The sequence below is a fragment of the Emiliania huxleyi genome (assembly GCF_000372725.1).
Source record: "Emiliania huxleyi CCMP1516 unplaced genomic scaffold EMIHUscaffold_87, whole genome shotgun sequence".
Taxonomy (NCBI): domain Eukaryota; phylum Haptophyta; order Isochrysidales; family Noelaerhabdaceae; genus Emiliania; species Emiliania huxleyi.
In genome coordinates, this window is record NW_005195508.1 from 332,470 (window position 1) to 351,907 (window position 19,438).

A 19,438-nucleotide genomic window follows, 5' to 3' on the forward strand; every position below is an offset into this window, starting at 1 on the left:
GACATCGAAGGCAAAGTTCATCAAGTACAACTGCAGCGATTGCGGCGGCGACCTCATGGCTGGCGACGGCCCTGGCACTGACGTTACCGGCGCGTGGCGCAAAATGTCACACAACAAGCACTGGACGAAGCAGCAGCTCGCCGAAGCGAGAGCCACATGGGTGCGGCCGAATGACAAGAAGACAGTCGTCACGGTGTGCACCGGAAGCAGGTGCCGCAAACCACTTCTCCCGACAGCGGAGCAGCTCGAGCGGATGCAAGAGTACAGTCTGACGATCAAGCAGGAGAGCGACGTGCGCGCGGCTGCGGCACGGCTCCCAGGCGACTTTGTCGATGCCGGCGACATCTTAGATCTGCTCAGGATGGGCATGTAGCGCCCAGAGACACGCGCGGAGCGCGCCGCTGCAGAACACGCGCGGAGCGCGCCGCTGCATGGGTAGGCGCGGAGCGCCGCCACTCGAGATTGGGCCTGTGGGTGGGCCGAGTGGTTCCAGCGTGTGAGTCAAACTCTTAATAGAAATCGCATCTAGCCCTCCACAATCCTCAAAATTTTCTTCGGGGCGCGCTCCGCGCGCGGCGCTCCGCGCCTACTCCTTGAGCGTCATAAGCACTGGTTCGCACATGTTCTGCAGCTTGGAGCGCGGCGAAAGACCGAGGGGAAGTGGCCGCCGCATGCAGCCTCCACACGGTTTGCTGTTCACATAAACGCACAAGCACTAACACACCGGTACGACCTTCGTACACCGTTTTACGACTAACTCCTTCGCACAGACACTGGGCACGCGGGCACGGGCTGGCGCGCTGGCACGAACGCAGGAAACAAGAATTCGAAACAAGTTCCAATATGTACCATTGCGCATTGCTCACCGATCTGCTGTCCGCGCGCACTCGCTCGCCGCCTTGCGGCCAGAAGCCTGCGCTTCTTGTCCTCGGCCTCAGTCCGGCGCCCTCTGCCTTGAGCACGTCGAGCACACGCGCTGCAGCAGGGCCGGGTCGGCGCCGGCGGGCAGGAGAGGTACCGGACTCGGGCGCGCCGTCAAAGCCTGCCAGCGTAAACAGCTCCTCGGCGCCCTTGCACGAGCAGCCCTTGGCCGCGCCCGAGATGCGGATCTTCCGGAACGTGGGCTCGCCTGTGGCTAGCACGTTGCCCGACATCTGACGGTTGCGACACAAGCTTCACGGTCGTGCCTGCCGTTGAGCTCGAGCTTCCTCGCGGCCGCCGGGAGAGGCCCTTCAGTGTCGAGACTGCGGGGCCGCTAGCCTCCCACCCTCCCTCCTGCCTCCTCCAGCGTCACCGCCAAAGCGCCTCGCACCGAATTGAAGCAGCAGAGCCTACGCCCCGCCCCGAGCGCCTCACGCAGATCCGCCACCGTGATGGCCTCCTCCCGCAGCACCCCTCTCGAGATCAGCTGCTCCGGGCGGGGCGCGGGCGCGTCGTGAGGGGCCGAGAGCAGCGGCGCGGGGCCGGGGCGAGGGGCTGGGGCGAGAGAGCGGGGAGCGCGCCTCCGCGCGCATCACGCCGCCGAGGAGCCCACACGAGAGCGGCGGTGTGATCCACCCGCCGCCCGCCGCCTCGAGCCCGACGTTTGTGATGGACGTCTCCGTCACCTGCCCGAGCTCGTTGTGCATCAGCACGTCAAAGATCTCGCCGCCGACGGCGGCACGCTCGCGCGCCGCGTCGTAGGCCGCGCGGGCGGTCGTCTTGTGGCGGAGGCAGGGGTCGTCGCGCGGGGTGGGCGCCGGGTCCAGCCGAAGAAGCAGCACCTGAGGCGTTCCGGTGGTGTGTGGACTACGCTCGGTGGCCAGCGAAAGCGGAGGTGCCTGGCGCACCCGGTCGTCACTCGTCGGCGGAGCCATGACGGCGGCGGGATGGGAGAGCACCCCAGCCAGCGCGTAGCGCTCGACGCGCAGCGAGCCGTCGCGCGCGGCAAGCAGACGGACACGGCTCGCGCCACCGGGCGGCCACGCGGCAGCCTCGGCGTGAAGCCGCGCCGCTATCTTCTCCGGCGCGGGCAGCGTGAAGCCGAGCGCGTAGCCGGAGAGGAGGAGCCGGTCGAGGTGCCCACTCAGAAGGTAGTAGCCCTCGGAGGGCGTGTGCAGCAGCGTTTCGAGGAGCTGAGCGTCGCACTTGTCGCACATCACTCGTTGGCTGGCTCCCGGCTGAGGCAGGTGATCGCTCCACACGCTCCAAGATCCCAGCGGAGTGGCGGGCCGTGCTCGCCCCACGGACAGCTTTCTTCTGCGAGGGAGTTTTGTTGTAAAATTCTTCTGCCGGTGTCTGTGTTCTGTACGCACGGCCCACGAGAGGAGAGAGGGACGGAGGAGAGGCTGCCCGTACCTCCACGAGCGGCGGCTGCGGGCCCGGCCTGGGCTCGTCCTCCGACGCGTTGCGCCGCAGGATGAAGACGGCCTCGTACCTCTGCACGTCACATGTGCATGTATGTGACGAGGGTGTGGAGATGGGAGCGTGCCCTCCCACACGCACTGCCCGCTAAAAGTCCAACCCACGGAGAGAGACTGGGTTGGTGGGTAACCCAGTATCACTCGCCGTGCCGCAGTGGAGATCTGGAGAACTACCAACCAACTGTGGTGCCCGCCCTCCACCCACCTCCCCGCGCGGGGCCGCTCCGGGGCGACCCGGGCGCCCTCCAGATCTCCCGAGATTACTATCCTTCAATCCTCCAGATCGTAATATCTCCACTGCTGTCTTAAGGTCCGACAAGTTCGGCACCGGCCACCGCCTCGGTATACAAAATGCGCCTGCGGGCGGACCCTCTTAGAGTACAGTCTACAGATCACAGATCACATTGACGTGAATTACGATTTGGGATCGCCCCCCCAATGAACACACCAGTGAGGGAGGGCCGATCCGAACACACCAGTGAGCCGATCCGCGAATCATGTTGGGTGCCGGAATCCCCGTTATAGCATGAGAGGATGTCCGCACCAGCGGCGCGGTGACTGCGAGTGGAGCAAGCACTTCATCACCACTCCCAAGTACCTCGCCAAGGCGCGCGCGCTTGCCAGCAGCCGCGTCACCAGCCACTGCCTTCCCGCCACCCACAATGAGATATCATGACCTCCCACCCTCTGCTTGCAGCGGCTCGCTGAGGTGGTGAAGGTGGTCCCCGGCTTCAATGAGGAGGTCAAGTTCTACAAGCGGGTCACGCACGAGGGCGGCGCCATCGAGACTGAGCCAACGACGCGGGACGAGATCATGGAGATGGAGATCACGATGGTGCTCCCCTTCCAGCCTCAGTCGAGGCGGGAGAGCGAGCTGAGCCGCAAGCTCGAGGCCGCGTATGCGGAGGCGACTGCCGCCAAGCGGCAGCGCACCGGCCCCTAAATTCACACTACACACACATCACACACATACACATTCACATTAGAGGGTGTCTACTGCAAATACTGTGCACCTGTACTGTTATATGATAGTAATAGAGCAGTTTGCAACCCGCTTGCCTCGAGGCCTCCGTCCTCGAAAGGAGATTTCGAGTGCAGTGTGCGAGCAGCGCAGCGCCAGGCCGACCCCTGGCACGCCCAGGCGGACGTGAGACGGAGGCCCACCGAGCGAGTGCGAGCTGCATCGGCGGCCATGTCTCCCGCAGCCGCGAGCGAGCACGCTCTAAGAGGCAGCATCGCGCATTTAACGTACATTTCACGGACTCTTTTCTTCAAGTCCATGGAGGCCTCGGTGGCGCTCACGTCGGTCATCTTCCTCGCGGCTGCTGCCGACGCCGCTCTGCTGCCGCCGCCACTCGCCGCCTCGCTGCAAGCAAGACGGGCCTGCGTTCGCAGAGCATCGCCGGTCAAGGCGTCTTCAACGCCCGCCAGAGCTGCCTCCGACAGCAACGCAGATGGTGAGAGGCCTCCCACAAATCCGATGCCGGCATACTCGCCACTAAACAGCTCATCAAAAGCCTCAGACATGCGCACGACCCGCATCACCGAGTTGACGTGCGCCCCTCAGGCGATGGCCTCGCAGACTCACCGAGTTGACGTGCGCCCCTCAGGCGGCGGCGAGGCCGTCGCTCCCGGCGCTGCTGCGAGTGCCTCCGATAGCAGCGCCCTCGTCACTGCCGCCGACGCCGCTGCGGTCGGGAACCTGGTGGAGGACGACGAGTGGCTCGGCCTTGCGATGGAGATGGCCATCCTCGTCCGCGTCGCTGTTCGCGAGGAGGCGAAGAAGCAGATCCGCGGCTTCACCAGCAAGGACGACTACAAGATCGGCGACCTGTCCAAAGAGATTGACGCTCGCGTCAAGGCGGAGGTGGCGCGGCTGCGAGACAAGGACGAGTACGAGCTGGGCGACCTCTCCGTCGCCCTCGATCAGCTGACCAAGGAGCAGGTCTGCAAGCTCACCGGCAAGAGCGAGTACGCGGCGGGCGACCTATCAGTCGAGATCGACGGCCGCGTCAAGAGCGCCGTGGCAGACTTCTGCGGAAAGGAGGAGTACACTACGGGCGATCTCACGCGCGAGATAGACCGGCGCGCAAAGTCGGCCGTGGCGGACTTCACGGGGAAGGAGCAGTATACCTTCGGCGACATCAGCCGCGAGCTCGAGAGCCGCAGGGCGGCGTGGGTGCAGGAGTTCACGGGCAAGTCCGACTACCAGTTCGGCGACCTGACCAAGACCTTCGTCTCAAACTTCACCGGGAAGGGGGAGTACCAGTTTGGTGACATCACCAAGAGGGTGGGGCAGATGCTGTTTGGAAACAAGCAGGTGAAGAAGGAGAAGCAGTGAGGCCTGCGTGTGCTCTTGAGTCTTGTCTCTTTACGCGGTCTGCACCGCCGCATTCCTCGTCGACTACCTGGCGTGCTCCGCCCGCTCCACCTCGCCCCACAGCGAGGTGCATGGCCGCTTCGTCGCGCAAATTATGTGTGAGTGTTAGAGTTTTTGTGTTGCGTCCTGTGCCCGCAAGTTCTTATCAATAAAAAGGATATGCCGTCAGTGTCGTCCCCTCCTTAGGTTCAGGACGGTCCGCCTTCTTTGATCGAGTTTCCTGTGGAAATCTTTGCGCCGTCCGTGACATCCAACAAGTCGGACTCCGCGCCCAAGTCCGACCAAATGCCCAAGCCCCAAGTCCATGCGGTAGAGCGCACCCAGAGCTCACGCCGACCCGTTGCCCTTGCCCACAGGCATGCTCTTCTCCCTCGCCCTGTCGCTAGCTCTTCCGGCTCCAACTCCGACGCCGATGCCAATCCCCGCTTTGCAAAGCATCGAGCGCTTGCTCGCGGAGGCCCAAGGTGAGGTCCAGACAGCAGCTATGGAGGTGGTTGAGCTGAAGCAGCAAGTGCACGACCTCCAGGAGCAGCTTCGCGACTCCGCTTGCTCTCCATCTCCACCACCGCCCTCTCCGCCACTGCCATCTCCGCCACCGCCCAGCCCGCCACCACCATCACCGCCGCCACCATCGCCGACGCCCGCGCCCCCCCCTCCAGCGCCTCCCCCACCACTATCGCCGCCTCCCTCATCACCGGCGGTGTGTCCGTTTGTTGCCGGCTGCACTCGCTCAAGGCTCGAGGGAGGCTGCCACAGCAACGGTCCTCAATGCAGGCTGTGCGACGACCAACATGAGGAAGACAAGTGTTTCAACGACATTCCTCAAGGCATCATTCGTTATCCGGAATATGGGTTTCTCCAACAGTCGAGCTTCATCTTTTACAACTTTCATTGCGACCAACCTCGAACCTCCAATGGCGGACCGCTGCCCAAGGTCGCACCGTTCACCGCCGGCCAGATATATACGATCGTCATGCACAACATCGGCAGTGCCTGCAACTGGGAACGCCGTTTCGACTGCAACGACCGCGGCGATGAGAGCTGGGTCGTCGGAGACTACCAGTACGCGGAGAGGTGTTACAGTCATGGAGGGTGTTCTCTGTGGCTTGACTGGACCAGTGGCACCTTTAGCGCCACCACATCACTGAGGCTCTCGAACATGACCTTCGATGGGCACCCGGCGCATTTCCCGCCGTGGTTTAAGTTCTGGACGGGATATGTCGGGAGTTCTGGCGTGCTCACTGAGGTGAGGGCGAAGTGCTAAGCGGCCGTTGGAAGCGACCGTGGTGGTGCTATGCAGGAAAGCCGCAGCGCCGGCAAGACACGAAGAAGACCAACCCAAAGTGCCGCGCCAACCTGCGACCGCGCTCCGCGGCCGGATAGACCTACGTGCCCTGCTGTGCAATAGTGTACATAGACCCGGGCTTGCGTCCGGGGCAGTAGAGTAAGGGGTGAAGCCCCAGAGACCCCCGGTGCGATCGCGCGGACCCCTTGGAGCCCCCCCCCCCCCTGGTGCGTGCGCACTTTGTGGTTCGAAGAAGACACATTCACACGCACAATCACATGTCACATGTACATGTTGTTGTTGTGTGCACACAGCGGCGTAACCACCATGGTAACCACGTGAGATTTATTCTACGCCATTCGCGCGGGCCCGAATCCTTTATACTGGGGGCGCGGGCCCCGCCCGCGCCCGGCCAGGTTCGAGGTATGGATAAACCAGACACCACTATGTTATATCATAGGATATAACATACTGAGATACCAGGCTCTTCCCTGGCATATCAGCTATCAAGAAAACGTCTGACTTCTAGGAGGATGAGCTCTGTATTCTGCTTTTTCGCCACATCCCACAGAAAACATCCGGGCCATGGGAATATCGGTCCAGACGCTCTGGGTTCTGGTTTTTCGAGGTGTGAACGATCTCCCCGGAGGGGTCATTCCGGCGGAATGACCCCTCATTAACTCATCGGATTCCGAATGGGTCGAACGGGAGTACTAAGACAGCAGCATGTTCTGGGTGGGAGGAACCCTTGGGGGGAACGCGGCGGTCTGGTTTCTGGTTTCTGGTTTTTCGATATAGCAAGGGTTTTATGGAAATATCGCGCGATCTGGTTTCTGGTTTTTGCTCCGAAAGCGAGGTTGGCGACGCGCCGCGCTGCCACGCACTTTTGTGGCTCACGGGGTCCGCCAGGCTGCCGCGATCCCGAGCGGAAACGCCGTGGCAGCCAACATGGCTGCCTTGTGCATCGGACGCCGACCGGCGGGGACATGGGGCAGAGGTCCTCACAGCCCCCTGCCAAGGCAGAGAGAGGCAGACGTCCTCACACCAGCACATTGATATGATTCCCATTACCTCCTCCGAATCACGAGGCCAGGCTGAAACACGAATGACAAATCGCGGCAGCCAGGCCTACGCGAGATATCCACAGCACCGCAGAGAGTCAGTCACTTAAGAGTTAAGTGTGAGGACCTCTCGCACATGAGGACCTCTCGCCCCAGCCAGCGCTTGTGAGGACCTCTCTGTCTCGACGTCCCTCTGCTTGCTTGCTGGTGCTGCCGCGCTTGTCTCCGGGAGGGTGGCACTGTGAGGGTGGCACTGTGTGCACGTGCGAGCGCACGTAGTAAGATGGAGAGCGAGTGCGTCGATCAAAGCGAAAGCAGACGCCGGGCTGAGAAGGGGACGATGCAGGCTGAGGGAGGGTGTAGAGGATGTAGAGTGTAGAGCGCTGTAGAGCTGTAGAGATGGAGAGCGCTGTAGAGCTGTAGAGCTCTACATCCGCCGCGGGACGAGGCGGGTGCGTTGTAGAGCGATGTAGAGGCGCTCTACAACGTGAAATCTCTACAACAAACTCTACATCCGCATCAGCGGCGAACGCGGAGTTACGTGAGTCGTCCGAGAAGACCGCGGTGACTCGGAGCCAAACGCTGGCCGGAACGGGGCGTCCTTGAGCCGGCCGTTTGACGCCATGCAGATCTCGGCCTCAGCCGCCCAGAGGAGCGCTGGCGGTGGGAATTGGCTCGCGACAGCCTCCCAGCTCTTGGCCGGCGTGGGCCATGCGGTGGAGCAGAGCTTCTCGTAGGCCTCTTGCGCGGCGGAGACGCGGACACCGCGCTGGCGTTCGATCAGCATCGCAACCCGGCTCAGCTGAGGCCGCCGCTCGGCTAGGAGCACCAGCGCTCGGTGCCAGAGGTGAATGCCGCGCCTCACACCCTGACCGCCACGCTGAAGCTCACCCTCACGCGCCACGGCTGCCTCCGCCTCCCGCTGCGCGGCGAGCTGCGCCGCCAGCCGCGCCGCGCCGCTGTCGAACGAGGCCGCCGCAAGCGCTTCCCGTTCACGCCCAGCGCGCTCCACGAATGCGGTCGGCCCCTCGGCGACGGCCATGCCCGGTCGAGTTTTCCGTTACAATAGACCCTTCCCCCACCCCGACACTCGAGAGAGAAGTAAACTCTAGCGCACCGTTGCCTACCTGGATGGATACGACACTGCGACACCCACAGGGAGTCAAGGATCCGCATCAGCTCTCTCATCGTTCTAAAAGAAAGAAAACACCGCGAAACGAGGGATGGGAGGAGAACAGGAGGGTCCCCACCTGCACGGGCAGGATTTTGGAAGGACGATCAGGGGGACAGGTGGGGCTCTCCTGCTCCTGACAAGGGACACGACAGGCTCGCAGCGCGGTGCGCGGTGGACTCCCACATCCACTGGCGGTCTCATCTCAGTCTAGCGACCTGCCTCCAGCTTGTCGCTGTTGAGTGAATCGTGTGTGCGCGTTGGAAAATTCTTCTTACGCCCCGACCTCACCCAAGGGGGCCCTGGCGGCGCCGCTGCGCAGCATACTCTGCCGCAGCTCCCGCCCGCATGCCGACCCGTGGTGATTCGAGAGGCACGCTCCTACGCCGGACAACAACGGGTCTGCCCATCTTCGAGCCGCCTGGTGAGGCGGATGACCTCGAAGAACTCGGTAAAGCCGCGCCGCGAGCCGTACACTCTTCCGTGCACTGCCTCACCCGCGTGTGCCGCTCGCCTGCAGACCTTCCGAAGCTCCTCTTAGTCGGCAGCGCCTTCTACACCGGCCTGAACTGCTGCACCTACCCTCTCGCAGTCATAAAGACGAGGATGCAGGCGAGTGCGGTGAGCATGGGCTCGCTCGAGGCGGCCGGCGAGCTGTGGCGCATCTCTGGCATCCGAGGCTTCTACGCGGGCATCGGTCCTGTGCTGCTCGGTGCGCTGCCCGCTCGGGCGGGCTACATCACCGCGCTCGAGGGAACCAAGGCCTTCTGGCAGGCGCGTGCCGAAGCGGCAGGCGTGACGGGGCCGACGGCCGCCGCAGCGAGCAACGGCGCGGCCGGCTTCGGCGCGGTGCTAGCGAGCCAGACGATCTACACGCCCTGCGACGTGGTGACGCAGCGGGTGATGGTTGCGAGCGGGTCGGGCGGCGCTGCGGCGGCGGACGCCTCTGCAGCCCACGTGGTGCGAGACATCTGGAGCACCTCTGGCTGGTCTGGCTTTTACCGCGGGTTTGGCGTGACGCTGATCGCCTACCTGCCGGGCGGGTCGGTCTGGTGGGCGGCGTACGGCGGCGCGCGCTCCGCGGCGAGCGGGCAGAAGCTGATGCCCGATCTAGCCGAGCTTGCTCTCGCCGCGACGTGGGCATCACTGTGGACGGTGCGATCACAGAATGAAGCTAGTCTAGCGGGCTGTGGACGGTGCGAGAGGCGGTGGCGCGCACCTTGGCTGCGATGCGCTTCAGCGCTGCGGCCGCTGCGGGTAGGTTGCGGTGACGAGTCCGCTCGACGTGCTCAAGACGCGCGTGCAGCTCGCGCCGAGCAGGGTAGCGCCGCCCGTGCTCACCATTGGGAGGGAGCTGCTGCGGAGCGAGGGCTTTGCTGGGCTATACCGCGGCTTCCTCCCGCGCTGGAGCCAGGCCTCCATCTTCAGCGGCTCCGTCATCTCCCTGTACGAGCACCTCAAGCGCATCTGCAAGAAGTAGACGGCGGCACGTGCCCCCTGCTCTCGTCGACCCTCTCCCTCCACGTACCACGAGGCCCTGCACTGGTCCTGCTGTGTGGAGTGTGCGCAAAACATGGCGCAAAAACAGACGGAGCAGAATTGTGTGTGTAGTCTGTAGAGCCGTAGACTTAACGTCGTCACATCCTCACAAGTCACCCGCCGAAAAGTCTCCCACTCGCGCCCTCCCCAAACCTAATCCTCTCTCTATTTACATACATAAACCTGAGTGATGTGCGTGTGCCTCCCAGGCGCAGCCCTCATACAACTAACAAGAGCCGTGACCCCGACAGCGTGTCCAGCGGACACCGAACACACACACACCGTGTAAATAAATAAAACGGACACCTCTACTAGGAGATGGGTAAAAAGGAACAGGTCCCCGCCCTGCGGTCTTTGTGCAGGGTTCTTTGTGGGTGTGGTCGGCGACTAGCCGGGGTCGTCCTCCCGATGGACTAGCACTAGCCGTCTTCCACATGGTCCCTCGGGTCCCTGCTGCTCCTAATCTCTTCGTACATCCTCCTGCTGATCTGTGTGGTATGCACTGCGTACTATATTGTTTCTCTGGTACACAGAATCATGCACACATACATGCAAAATCAAGGCCAAGAGGCAAGCGTGAAGCGAGGAGCGAGGTGCAGGTTCGGGCTCGAGCGCGCGACACCGACATGGCGCGCGCCGCGGCGCCACCGCGCCCCCCTTTGCGGAGGGCGCTTTAGCAGTGGGCGCCGCCTAAATCTCGCGCGGTACACACGACCAACGACGCAGAGAAAAGCATCCATTGCCGCACAGTCATAGCTCCCCCAGTAGCCGCGCTAGCTTCAGCACGTCGGAATCGGCCATGAGTAGGTCTGCTTTCGTTGCGGGGCGGCCATGCTTCTCGCAAAAGGCAGCCCGCCACGCCTCGAGCTCGGCGGCCTTGTCAGCTTTGAAGCTGCTCGACGGCGGGCACTCCGGCTCGACGAGCTGCCGGGTAGATGCTGCACGCTCCGCGCCACCCTCGAGTTGACCGTCCAGTCGCGAGCCGCGGCCTCGCCCTGCCGGGAAGCGGGTGTCAAAGCAAACGGTACCCGCGCCTTCGTCGAAGGTCCATAGGCCAAGTAGCCCAGAGTCTCGTCCCCGTGCCGGGAGTGCACCCTGCCCCGCCTGTACCTCGCTAAGCAGAAGCGGCCGCGACCACAGCGCAGCCTGGTCGAAGCTTCCGTGGAAGCCGCCTCGGCTCGGCGATGCGCCAAGAAAGAGGTCGGTCTCGCCTCTTCCGGCGAGATCCTTGCCCCCTACCGAGGCGGAACCCGAGTCGACGAGGCAGCCGTCACGATACAGGGCAAAGGCCCCGCCGGCCGCGTCATAAGTTGCCGTCAGGCGCACCCAGCGGCCTGTCGGGATCGATCGCGCCGCCAGCTGGTTCTTTCCCAGCCCGCCGACGAAGGCGCACAAGTTGACTCCATTGCCATCGTCGCTCGGCTGGGCGTAGAGGCCAAACGACTGCTTGGTGCTGGCGTCGCCTTTACAGATAATCATGGAGGGCGGGCCTCCCGGACGGATCATTACGGGCATCACCCAGGCCTCCACGGTGAATCCTCCGGCGCCAATGGCGGCGCCAACGACGGGTGGCATCTTCACAAGCGCGTATTGGGACGGGTCTCCTGTCAGCTGTAAGCAGCCGTGCTGCACGAAATCGCCATTCTGGAGAGCGAGCGGCACCACAGCCCCAGCTGTACCCCTCGCCGTCCCACCGTTCGCGCTTGTAGGCGTAGCCTCGCTGAACAACAGGTGGCGGCCGCACACATAAGCTGCTACCGGCCGCCGTCCCGCACGCAGCGGCGGCGAGGCGGTGCGCAAGTGCCACTCGCGCCGGCTGACGTCGAGGAGGGCGACCTCCTCTGCCGCCACCTCCTGCTCCTCGTCTCTGCCCGCCCCGCTACAGCTCATTCCGCCGCACGCGAGGAGGTAGCGGCCGAGGACGCGCACGAGAGAGTGGCCGTACCGCGCAGTCGGAGGGTAGCCCTCCACCTCGGGCTGCTCCCACTCCTCGCTGGATGGGTCGAATCGCCAGATCTCCGACGACGCCCCGTCAGGAGTCCGGCCACCAAGCATCCAGAGGGCGCCGTCCGCCCCTTGCGCCATTGCCGCGTGCGAGCGGGCACTCGGCCCATGCGCGCATGCCACTTGGCGCCAGATGTGTGTGTCCACGTCGAATCTCCACAGCTCATTGCTTAGCCCACCGACACCTTCGCCTCCAAACAGCCACACCGCTTGCCTCGTGGCGCTCTGGTGCAGCTTCACTCCCGACACCTCCGCAAACGCGTCTACGGCCTGTGATGCGGCGCAAAGGTCGGAGCCCAAGAGAAGGGGCGCTGCTGTGACTGCGGCGCAAGCGCCCACCCGAGCCTCGGGCGCCGACTCGGTTGGAGCTGTCGTGAGCAATGGCGTGGGGTTTGCCGGCTGTGCCTCAAAGCCACCGTTGACTACAAGGCGGCACACGGCGACATGAGTCCTCTGCTCTCGCGTCCTTTGCTCTCGCGTCGCCACTCGCCCTGCAATCGCCCGCGGATCCAGTGCGTAGCCCCGCGCCGTGACTGCAAAGAGAAAGTACCCACCTTCCTCGCAGCTTATGACGTCGAGCGGCATCATCGCCGAGCCTCTGCTTGCGCCACCGCCGGAGGAGGCGGCTACAAGAGCCGGTGACCTGGGCCGAGTCACCGACCACGGGTTCGCCGACCACGGCCTGGTCGCCGGCCGCGCTGCGGAGAGAGGTCGCTCCAAGCCGAGATTGGGCGCGCTCTGAGGCCGTGCTTCACGCGTCGCGCGCAGGCGAAGGTCGCACAGCACACGGCCACGGAAGCGGTAGTCGCGCGGCGGCGCCAGCAGCCGCTCCCTCGGCTTTAGTGGCAAGCGCGGTGGAGTTTTCGCGCTTTCCGACTCGAAGAGGCATGCAGGTTGACAGAAGTGCAGCGAGGGCAGCGCGAGAGTTGCTCGCTGCGGTGCCATCTTGCCAGCCAAGATAATCTGCCCACCGGCAGCAGCCGCGGCGACAGCTGTGCCCTCGATGGGCCCCGAGGCAGTCTCGCCGCCAAGCGGGGCCCACCGCAACTCGGGCGGAGGCTGGGCGAAGGGCGACACGAGCGTGCAAGTGAAGGGCGACCCGCGGATGTGAGTGCGATCGAGCGTGACCTCGAGAGAGTAGACGGCAGCGACGGGAGCCGACCACGATAGCAAGTACCGGCCGTCGCCGAGATCAGTCGGACGTTGTCGCTCATCAAAACTTTCGCACCATCCGTCATACTGATTGCACGCAGGGCGTAGGGCCCGAATGCGGGTCTGGAAGACGGCGCCGCCCACGTGCAGCGGGTTGTCATTGCAGTCGCGTGCGGTGATGACAATCTCGCACGGCTCGCCGGCGACTCCGTCGTACAGACAAGGTCCGCTGGCGGTGCAGCTCCGTGCAGCGAGGCAGCCATCCATAACGCTGGGCCGGAAGGGCGAACCGGGCAGGGCTACGCCGTTGACGGTGACGTGCAGCGCGGCTGTGCGGCCTGGCTCGAGCCCATCGGCAAGGTATGAGACGGAGTATGAGCCATCGGTGTTGTCTGCCACCTGCCCGACGGTGGGGCCATGCTTCATACCCGTCACCCACGAAGTGATGTTGTCTCCACCCCACTCTAAACGCTCGCCGTTCGAGTCGTGAGCGTGCACGCGGAAGGACGAGACGCAGCCTGCACGGGCAACCCTGAGCCCGGGTCCCTTTGCGTTCGATCGCGCGCCATCGGCTTGGCGGCGCATATGTGTGTGAGGATGGGCGGGGCGCTGTAACCGTCAAATTGACGGTTTCGGAAGGAGGGAAGTGCTTTCCAAGTTTCTTCTTGGTCGGCGAACTCTCCTCATTCCAAAGCCGCTCCCAACTCCATTAACGCTTGGTTTTGCATGCAACGCACATAGGAGCCCTCCTCCTCCGGCGGCTTGCGCTTCAGCCTTCGCAACGAATGGCCCTTCTTCGGCCCACATCTCGCAACATGATGACCCTCTCGCCTCTGACCTGCCCCGCCGCCCCCCCGAGCCCCGTGCCCGTCCCGCTCCCGCGGTCCCGGCTCCCGGCTCCAGCTGGACGCGCCGTGCGCGTTTCCTGTAACGGCAAAAACGGGCCGTTTACGGCTTAGGAATGAATATGAGTATGAATATAAGAATAAAATTTGAATTTCGTCTTTATCGATGCACGATCTTGGAAACATACAGGAATGGACATCCTTTGAAGGAGAAGTTACACACGCTCGCCGACTGATCTAGTGCGCTTCCCCGCGCGTGAGGTGTGCACGTCAGTCTACACAAACACCACCACCACCGTCCCCGTACCGTGATAGCGAGAAAGGATTGGGCTTTGGGGATGAGAACGAACTTTGAAGGTGAGATCCAATCTGCACGTCACATCAGCGGAGGCCCTCGCGGCGGCGGCGGCGAAGACAGTGGCGGCGACGGCGGCGGAGGCGAGGGCTCTGGATTGAGTGGTGTCGACGGCCGCTCCGATAACCACATTGGCACTTTCCTCGCCATTTTCTTCGTTAGCGCTGATACGTGCACCGTCGGAGAAAACGGCGGCGGCAGCGGCCGTGGCAGAAATGGCGGGGGCGCCGGAGGCGCCGGCGCGAACGGCGGAGGGCTCGGCATGGGCGGGCAGGCGAAGTTCGCGTCTCGGCAACTGATCGGACACGAGTACACAAGGTCCTGTACCTCCTCTTTGGTGTCCAGGCCCCAGCCGCCAAGGATACAGTCGTGTCCGCGCCAGTCTCTGCACCTCCAGCCGGCGTAGTGGTAGTGCTCATCGTCGCGGCAGCGCATGTACCGCGGCAGCTCGTCCAGTTGGCGGCCGACGAAGAGGAGCGAACTCGGCAGCGCAGGGTGTAGGCGGTCGAAGAGGAGCGACATCAGGGCGCGGGAGGGACTCGGACTGCTTTCCTTGAGAGCGAGCTGTTCGAAGCGGCCCAAGCAAGTCGTCAGAAAAAATGCTTGGGGCAAGCCCGGTCCTGGGCGTGAGGTTACTGACCGCACTCCAAGTGCTCCAAGTGCAAGCCGTCAGAAAAAATTCTTCGGACGGCGAAGCGGAGAAAGCGACACCAAAGGCGAGGGAAACGACCACACCGGCCGTCGTATGACGCTCGGCAAGCGAGCAAGAGAGAGAGCGAATCGGGGAGAAAGAACCGGAGCCCCGGGAGGACGGAAGGTGGAGCTCCGCGGGACCGGGGACTAAGTAAGTAAGCAAGCGTCTGTGGTTGGGCGTGGTGTACAGTGTAATGTCCACTAGCTCCGAGCAGAGGGGGCGTCCTGCAGTTAAGGGGAAACCCGGTACGCGGGTCTCCAACCCTGTCCCTCGGAGAACCGTGTTTATTTTACGGCCCTTTCCCTGCGAACGCGCACCCCCCCTAGGGGTCAGGGCTCTCTAGCCCGTAGCCCGATGCCGATCATCCGGCCCGCTGGGTGCGCTTCTTAGCTCCCCGGCCCTGGATGTGAGGTTACTAACTGCACTCCAAGTGCTCCAAGCGCGCGCACAAGCCACAACCAGGTACAGCAGGAAGCACGGTATGTATGCGCGAGAGATCCCCTGTGCCCAGTGCTTAGCCCTCTCCGCGCCGCCATTCGCCCTCGCCCCCTCGCTTTTGCAAACCTGGAAACTCCAAAAACTGCAAAACCGTGGGGACCCCGGGGGGGACGCCCCCCCCCCCCCCCCAGCCCTACTCGAGTAGCTTGGGCTGTCCGGAGTCCGCGTTTTCTTTCTTTGTTTACACCAGAAAAATAATTCCTTTCTCTCATGTCTTTCTGCACATGTGCAGGCATAATGTGTGTGGTCATGCGCAACACCGGAAATTCCGGTGGGGATAGTACACAGAAATGTGACATTCATAGTGTGTTGGCCGCGGCCCGTCTCCGCCTCTAAGCGCAAGGACTCCGCCGCACCCTGCGGCGCATGCACCCCGCTCCGGTCGGTCGCGGGTCGGACGCGATACAGCTCGGACGAACGCACGGCTCGGCGAGCAATAGGCAAGCGCAAGCTCTTTGCCCGTTGTTTGCTTCAAACTTCGAGGCCCGAGTCGAAAAACTTGGATGCTTGTCTGTCGGAGCTCGGCTCTTGGCCGTGAGCGAATGCATTGTTCCGATAGTTCGTGCCGCTCAAGTCTGTGCGGCGGCGGCGGCCGCCGCCGCCGCAGCCGCCGCCCCCGTCCTTGCAGAGGGCGTATAGCAGAAGGAGATGGGCGAACCCAGCGACGAACTCCGCCACCACGCAGCAGCAACTACTTTCGCGGCGGTGTCCAATCAAGGCGGCCGGGGGGGGGGGGGGGGGGGCCCCAAGGGGAAGCGAAAAAGCCCCTTTTAGATTTGCCAGCCGAGCTTGTCGTATGTCCGACCTGTGAGGGACGGTCCGTCGTGCAAAGTTTGGAGTGGAAGGGGACCCGGAGTGTGGGTCGTACGAGGGGAGAGGGTGGGGGGGGGCGGGGCGGGGCGCCAGTCTTGCGCAAGGGTCGCCGACTGCCACCCCACGATGCCGAGCCAAGATAGGCCCGGCGCAGCGTAAAGGCACCAGAGCAGACCGGCGGCGAAGCGGCGGCGGACGTCGGCCTGTGTGAGCAGTTACGCGGCGGGTGTGGGTGCGCCGCGCGGGTCGCCGCGTAAGAGGGGCGTGCCGCAGACCGGCTGGGAGAGGCACGCGCAGCAGAGGGCGGCCACGAGCCCGACGACGGCGGTGGAGAGTTGCGCGATCGCATAATCGGTCTTGTTGTCTTCATCGACGAGGATTTCGGAGAGAGTGCCGTTGGGGCCGATCTCGGTGAGGCCGAACACCGGGTCCTGCACGAGGTTGAGAGCACCCACGCCGAGCAGGATAAAGTCGAGCAGGATGCAGAGGTGCCTTGAGCACGCCTTACGGCTGCCTGCGCGGCAGCAGCCGCACAGCGCGCCACACGTGCTCGCGCATGCGCGGCGGAGGCAGGACCCTTCCCTGCAGCACGAAGGGCAGCTACAGCGGCCACAGCGCCGCATGCCGAGCCTGCAAAGCGCCCACAGATGACACCAGACACGAGCTCGGTCTGTCCCCCCTCGGCTCTTCGGCCGTCGGCACGCCGTGAGGGTTTATTCACGGCCTCGCCCACACCACACAATACACACACCAGGCCACCGGCGCTGCTTGGGCGCTCTCCAAAGCGTATGTTGTAAACTGGATTAAAATACTCATACCTCTGCATGGTACGGGACCCCTCGACCGTCTCGCCCTCCCTCGCTGGTGTGCTTGTGGGGGGGGGGGGGGGTCATAACATAAACACGGTCAGGATCGAGGTGCACGCTGCTGAAGCAGTGTCGTCCCCCACCTATCATCTCACTGGGAGACGTCGGCGGTGAACCGGTGATGGCGGTGTGGATCGAGCCGAGCTACACCACGGTACAAGACTCAAGACCACAAACAAGAGGTAGAGGCGCGCTAGAGCGGCATCCGGGACAGGTCTGATGCACTACCTCACTCTGGGCCTGAGATCATCGAGACAGAAGCGTAGGATGTGTCGGATTTCGGGTTGTTTTCGTCGTTTGTTTGTACATACACGGTGGCGAGTCCAAACTCAGTTTCGAAACGCAGGCCCATACGGTGTCTAGACCCGGCCCGCCAAGTCCCAAGAAAGAATTTCCACCCGGGCCGCGCCCGGGCGCGGCGTCGGGCGTGTACGGTGTAGACTGTACCGCGTCAGTACTGGGCTGGGTTTTTAGGCATTGTGGGGTTGGCACTCCCATCGACCCTCATGACCTCCTACGGTCTCTGAGATGGACACCAGTGGGTGTGGGACCACAGCCAGGATACACTCGAAGGCTGGGTAAGAAGTAGAGGTCGATACTCGACGCGTCCCACATGGTCTGTGTGTCGCTGTCTGCACGCTGTCGACAGGACGTCGAGCGACACCGGTGGCAGTGCCACCCAGGAGTGGTCGGGCGGTCTCCCATTATGAGAGAGCCACCATGTGATCCGTATGATGATTCCTGACAACCGCCTCGCAGTCAATTTGTGACACAGTTCCCGCTCTGAGAGGAGCTGCGGGTCAGTTCGACAGCTGGAGCTGTGTCGCCGGCGTGCGGCGGCCTGCCTCCGGAGCGCGGAGGTGCCTCTGAGGTGGACATTTTTTGGTCACCGTGCGAGAGGAACGCGTTCGAATTTTCATTCACTCCGGAACTTCAACTTCGCACGCGCACCGGCCAGGGCTACAATAGTGCCAGTGAGGCGGAGGCGCGAGTTTCCCAATCTTCCTACTCCCCGTGTACCCAGCCACGTAGACCGCGTGTAGCGTGTAGTCCGTGTACCATACGCAAAAAAAAGACTCAGACTGTGTTATACGACCTACTGACTGACGCCAGGGCCCAGTGTGCCTCAAGTGTGGACTTGAAGTCAGAATGTGTGGGGTGTCGGACTTCGGTCGTTTATTTGTACATATACACGGTGGCGAGTCCAAACTCAGCCCATAGAGCATAGTGCCTAGACCGTAGACCCGGCCGCCGGCCGCGCGATAGCCGATACGGCGAGAGACACCGACCGAGAGAGAGAGGCGTGTGTCGCCTCCCACAAAATACAGACACAGAGTACGACGCCACGTGGCGTCAGTGGGCGAGGGGCGCCGAGATTTGGCTCCCGGTGGAGACCTGGACGGGCGGAGGCACGACGAGGAAGGAGGCCCAGTCCGAGGGCGTGTTCGGGAGCAGGCCCATCGTGTTCATCTTGTACAGCGCGCCGCTCATCGCGAGGAGGTTGAGGACGACAAAGGTGGCCTGGGGTGTGGGCAAGGCGGGCAAGGGTCGGCGCCCGAGAGGGGGGACCCGCCGCCCCAGCGCCTCTTCCTCCCTCCCACAGCCCCCACGCTCGCCAGGCTCGCACCTTGGCCATCAGCAGCGCGCCTCGCATGGTCGCGTCCGCCTTCGGGTCCGCGAAGGGCTTGAACTGCTTGTTGACGTTCAGCGCCGAGTTGATTGGGTTGTAGACTGCGACAGCACGCCGCCGGCACGTGAGGAGAGGGTGGGCGAGGCACAGCAGAGGTGGCGGTGGTGGAGGTGGTGGAGAAAGGGGTGGCGCACCCGCGTAGCCCGTCATCATGATGGAGAAGGGGTGCACCCCGCTCCCCGACATCCACAGCATGAAGGCCGTCATCATGAAGGACTTTGCCGGCGCCCATGCGGTCTCCTTTGCTTTCTGAGGCGGTGCGGGCGCCGCGGTGGAGCGGGGCGGTGGGCTCACGGCGGCGGCGCGCGGGAAGTTAGGCCGCGCGCCTTGAGCTTCAGCGCCGCCATGTCGAAGCTCCTCTTCTCGGTCAGCTTTGTGTCCTGCGGCGCACACAGGGCGAGGCTCACAGGCGGCGGCGCAGGAGCCGCGGGCGCCAGCGAGCTCGCACGTGCTCTTCCCGGTACGTCTCCGAGTACCCGGGCGGGTCGCAGAGGTCCTTGCCAGAGCAGTCCGCCAAGTCGACCGCCCACCGGCGCGGCATTTGACGAGAGCGGTGGCCAACAGCAGCCGAGAGCGTGTAGGCGCGGCGCTCGCAACAGCAGCCGAGAGAATAAGAATTTGGCGTGCCCACTGGCACTAACACAGGTACGCCCATCCCTCCCTTGGGTTGTCTGTTTTCTTTC

At 63.5% G+C, this 19,438-nt stretch overlaps 6 protein-coding genes across 6 annotated transcripts; 2 read left to right on the forward strand and 4 right to left on the reverse strand.

The window, feature by feature from the left end:
• Positions 1–1,255: 1,255 nt before the first annotated feature.
• EMIHUDRAFT_219693 (hypothetical protein) lies at positions 1,256–2,138 on the reverse strand (the record flags this gene model as incomplete). Its single annotated transcript, XM_005758337.1, has 3 exons — positions 1,256–1,397; positions 1,558–1,700; positions 1,830–2,138. The coding sequence occupies 3 exons, from the start codon at positions 2,136–2,138 to the stop codon at positions 1,256–1,258; spliced, it is 594 nt and encodes a 197-aa protein (XP_005758394.1).
• A 1,543-nt stretch (positions 2,139–3,681) lies between these two features.
• On the forward strand, positions 3,682–4,743 carry EMIHUDRAFT_219695 (hypothetical protein; the record flags this gene model as incomplete). Its single annotated transcript, XM_005758338.1, has 3 exons — positions 3,682–3,704; positions 3,798–3,859; positions 4,013–4,743. The coding sequence occupies 3 exons, from the start codon at positions 3,682–3,684 to the stop codon at positions 4,741–4,743; spliced, it is 816 nt and encodes a 271-aa protein (XP_005758395.1).
• Positions 4,744–7,134: 2,391 nt separating this feature from the next.
• On the reverse strand, positions 7,135–8,170 carry EMIHUDRAFT_219697 (hypothetical protein; the record flags this gene model as incomplete). Its single annotated transcript, XM_005758339.1, has 2 exons — positions 7,135–7,195; positions 7,689–8,170. The coding sequence occupies 2 exons, from the start codon at positions 8,168–8,170 to the stop codon at positions 7,135–7,137; spliced, it is 543 nt and encodes a 180-aa protein (XP_005758396.1).
• A 420-nt stretch (positions 8,171–8,590) lies between these two features.
• Positions 8,591–9,946, forward strand: EMIHUDRAFT_422684 (hypothetical protein). Its single transcript, XM_005758340.1, has 3 exons — positions 8,591–8,750; positions 8,820–9,454; positions 9,561–9,946. The coding sequence occupies exons 1-3, from the start codon at positions 8,648–8,650 to the stop codon at positions 9,777–9,779; spliced, it is 957 nt and encodes a 318-aa protein (XP_005758397.1). The 5' UTR covers positions 8,591–8,647; the 3' UTR covers positions 9,780–9,946.
• A 5,607-nt stretch (positions 9,947–15,553) lies between these two features.
• EMIHUDRAFT_465973 (hypothetical protein) lies at positions 15,554–16,713 on the reverse strand (the record flags this gene model as incomplete). The annotated part of the gene is made up of 4 exons (XM_005758341.1): positions 15,554–16,077; positions 16,155–16,181; positions 16,289–16,402; positions 16,475–16,713. Coding segments are annotated over 4 exons (824 nt in total), but the record flags the coding sequence as incomplete, so codon positions are not given.
• A 1,513-nt stretch (positions 16,714–18,226) lies between these two features.
• EMIHUDRAFT_428487 (hypothetical protein) lies at positions 18,227–19,348 on the reverse strand. The gene is made up of 5 exons (XM_005758342.1): positions 19,204–19,348; positions 19,082–19,135; positions 18,890–19,004; positions 18,693–18,796; positions 18,227–18,586 (listed from the first exon to the last, which is right to left on the reverse strand). Exons 1-5 carry the CDS (start codon positions 19,294–19,296, stop codon positions 18,419–18,421), a joined length of 534 nt encoding a protein of 177 aa, XP_005758399.1. The 5' UTR covers positions 19,297–19,348; the 3' UTR covers positions 18,227–18,418.
• Between the last annotated feature and the right edge of the window lie 90 nt (positions 19,349–19,438).

Excerpts from the sequence above, each read along its gene's own strand:
- EMIHUDRAFT_428487 (XM_005758342.1), bottom strand. The coding sequence starts at position 19,296 with ATGCCGCGCCGGTGGGCGGTCGACTTGGCGGACTGCTCTGGCAAGGAC. Across the intron at positions 19,005-19,081 it reads TGGCGGCGCTGAAGCTCAAG|AAAGCAAAGGAGACCGCATG; the intron begins GCGCGCGGCCTA and ends GCACCGCCTCAG. Across the intron at positions 18,797-18,889 it reads CATGATGACGGGCTACGCGG|TCTACAACCCAATCAACTCG; the intron begins GTGCGCCACCCC and ends GTGCTGTCGCAG.
- EMIHUDRAFT_422684 (XM_005758340.1), top strand. The coding sequence starts at position 8,648 with ATGCCGACCCGTGGTGATTCGAGAGGCACGCTCCTACGCCGGACAACA. Across the intron at positions 8,751-8,819 it reads GGATGACCTCGAAGAACTCG|ACCTTCCGAAGCTCCTCTTA; the intron begins GTAAAGCCGCGC and ends GCTCGCCTGCAG. Across the intron at positions 9,455-9,560 it reads CGTGGGCATCACTGTGGACG|GTTGCGGTGACGAGTCCGCT; the intron begins GTGCGATCACAG and ends CGCTGCGGGTAG.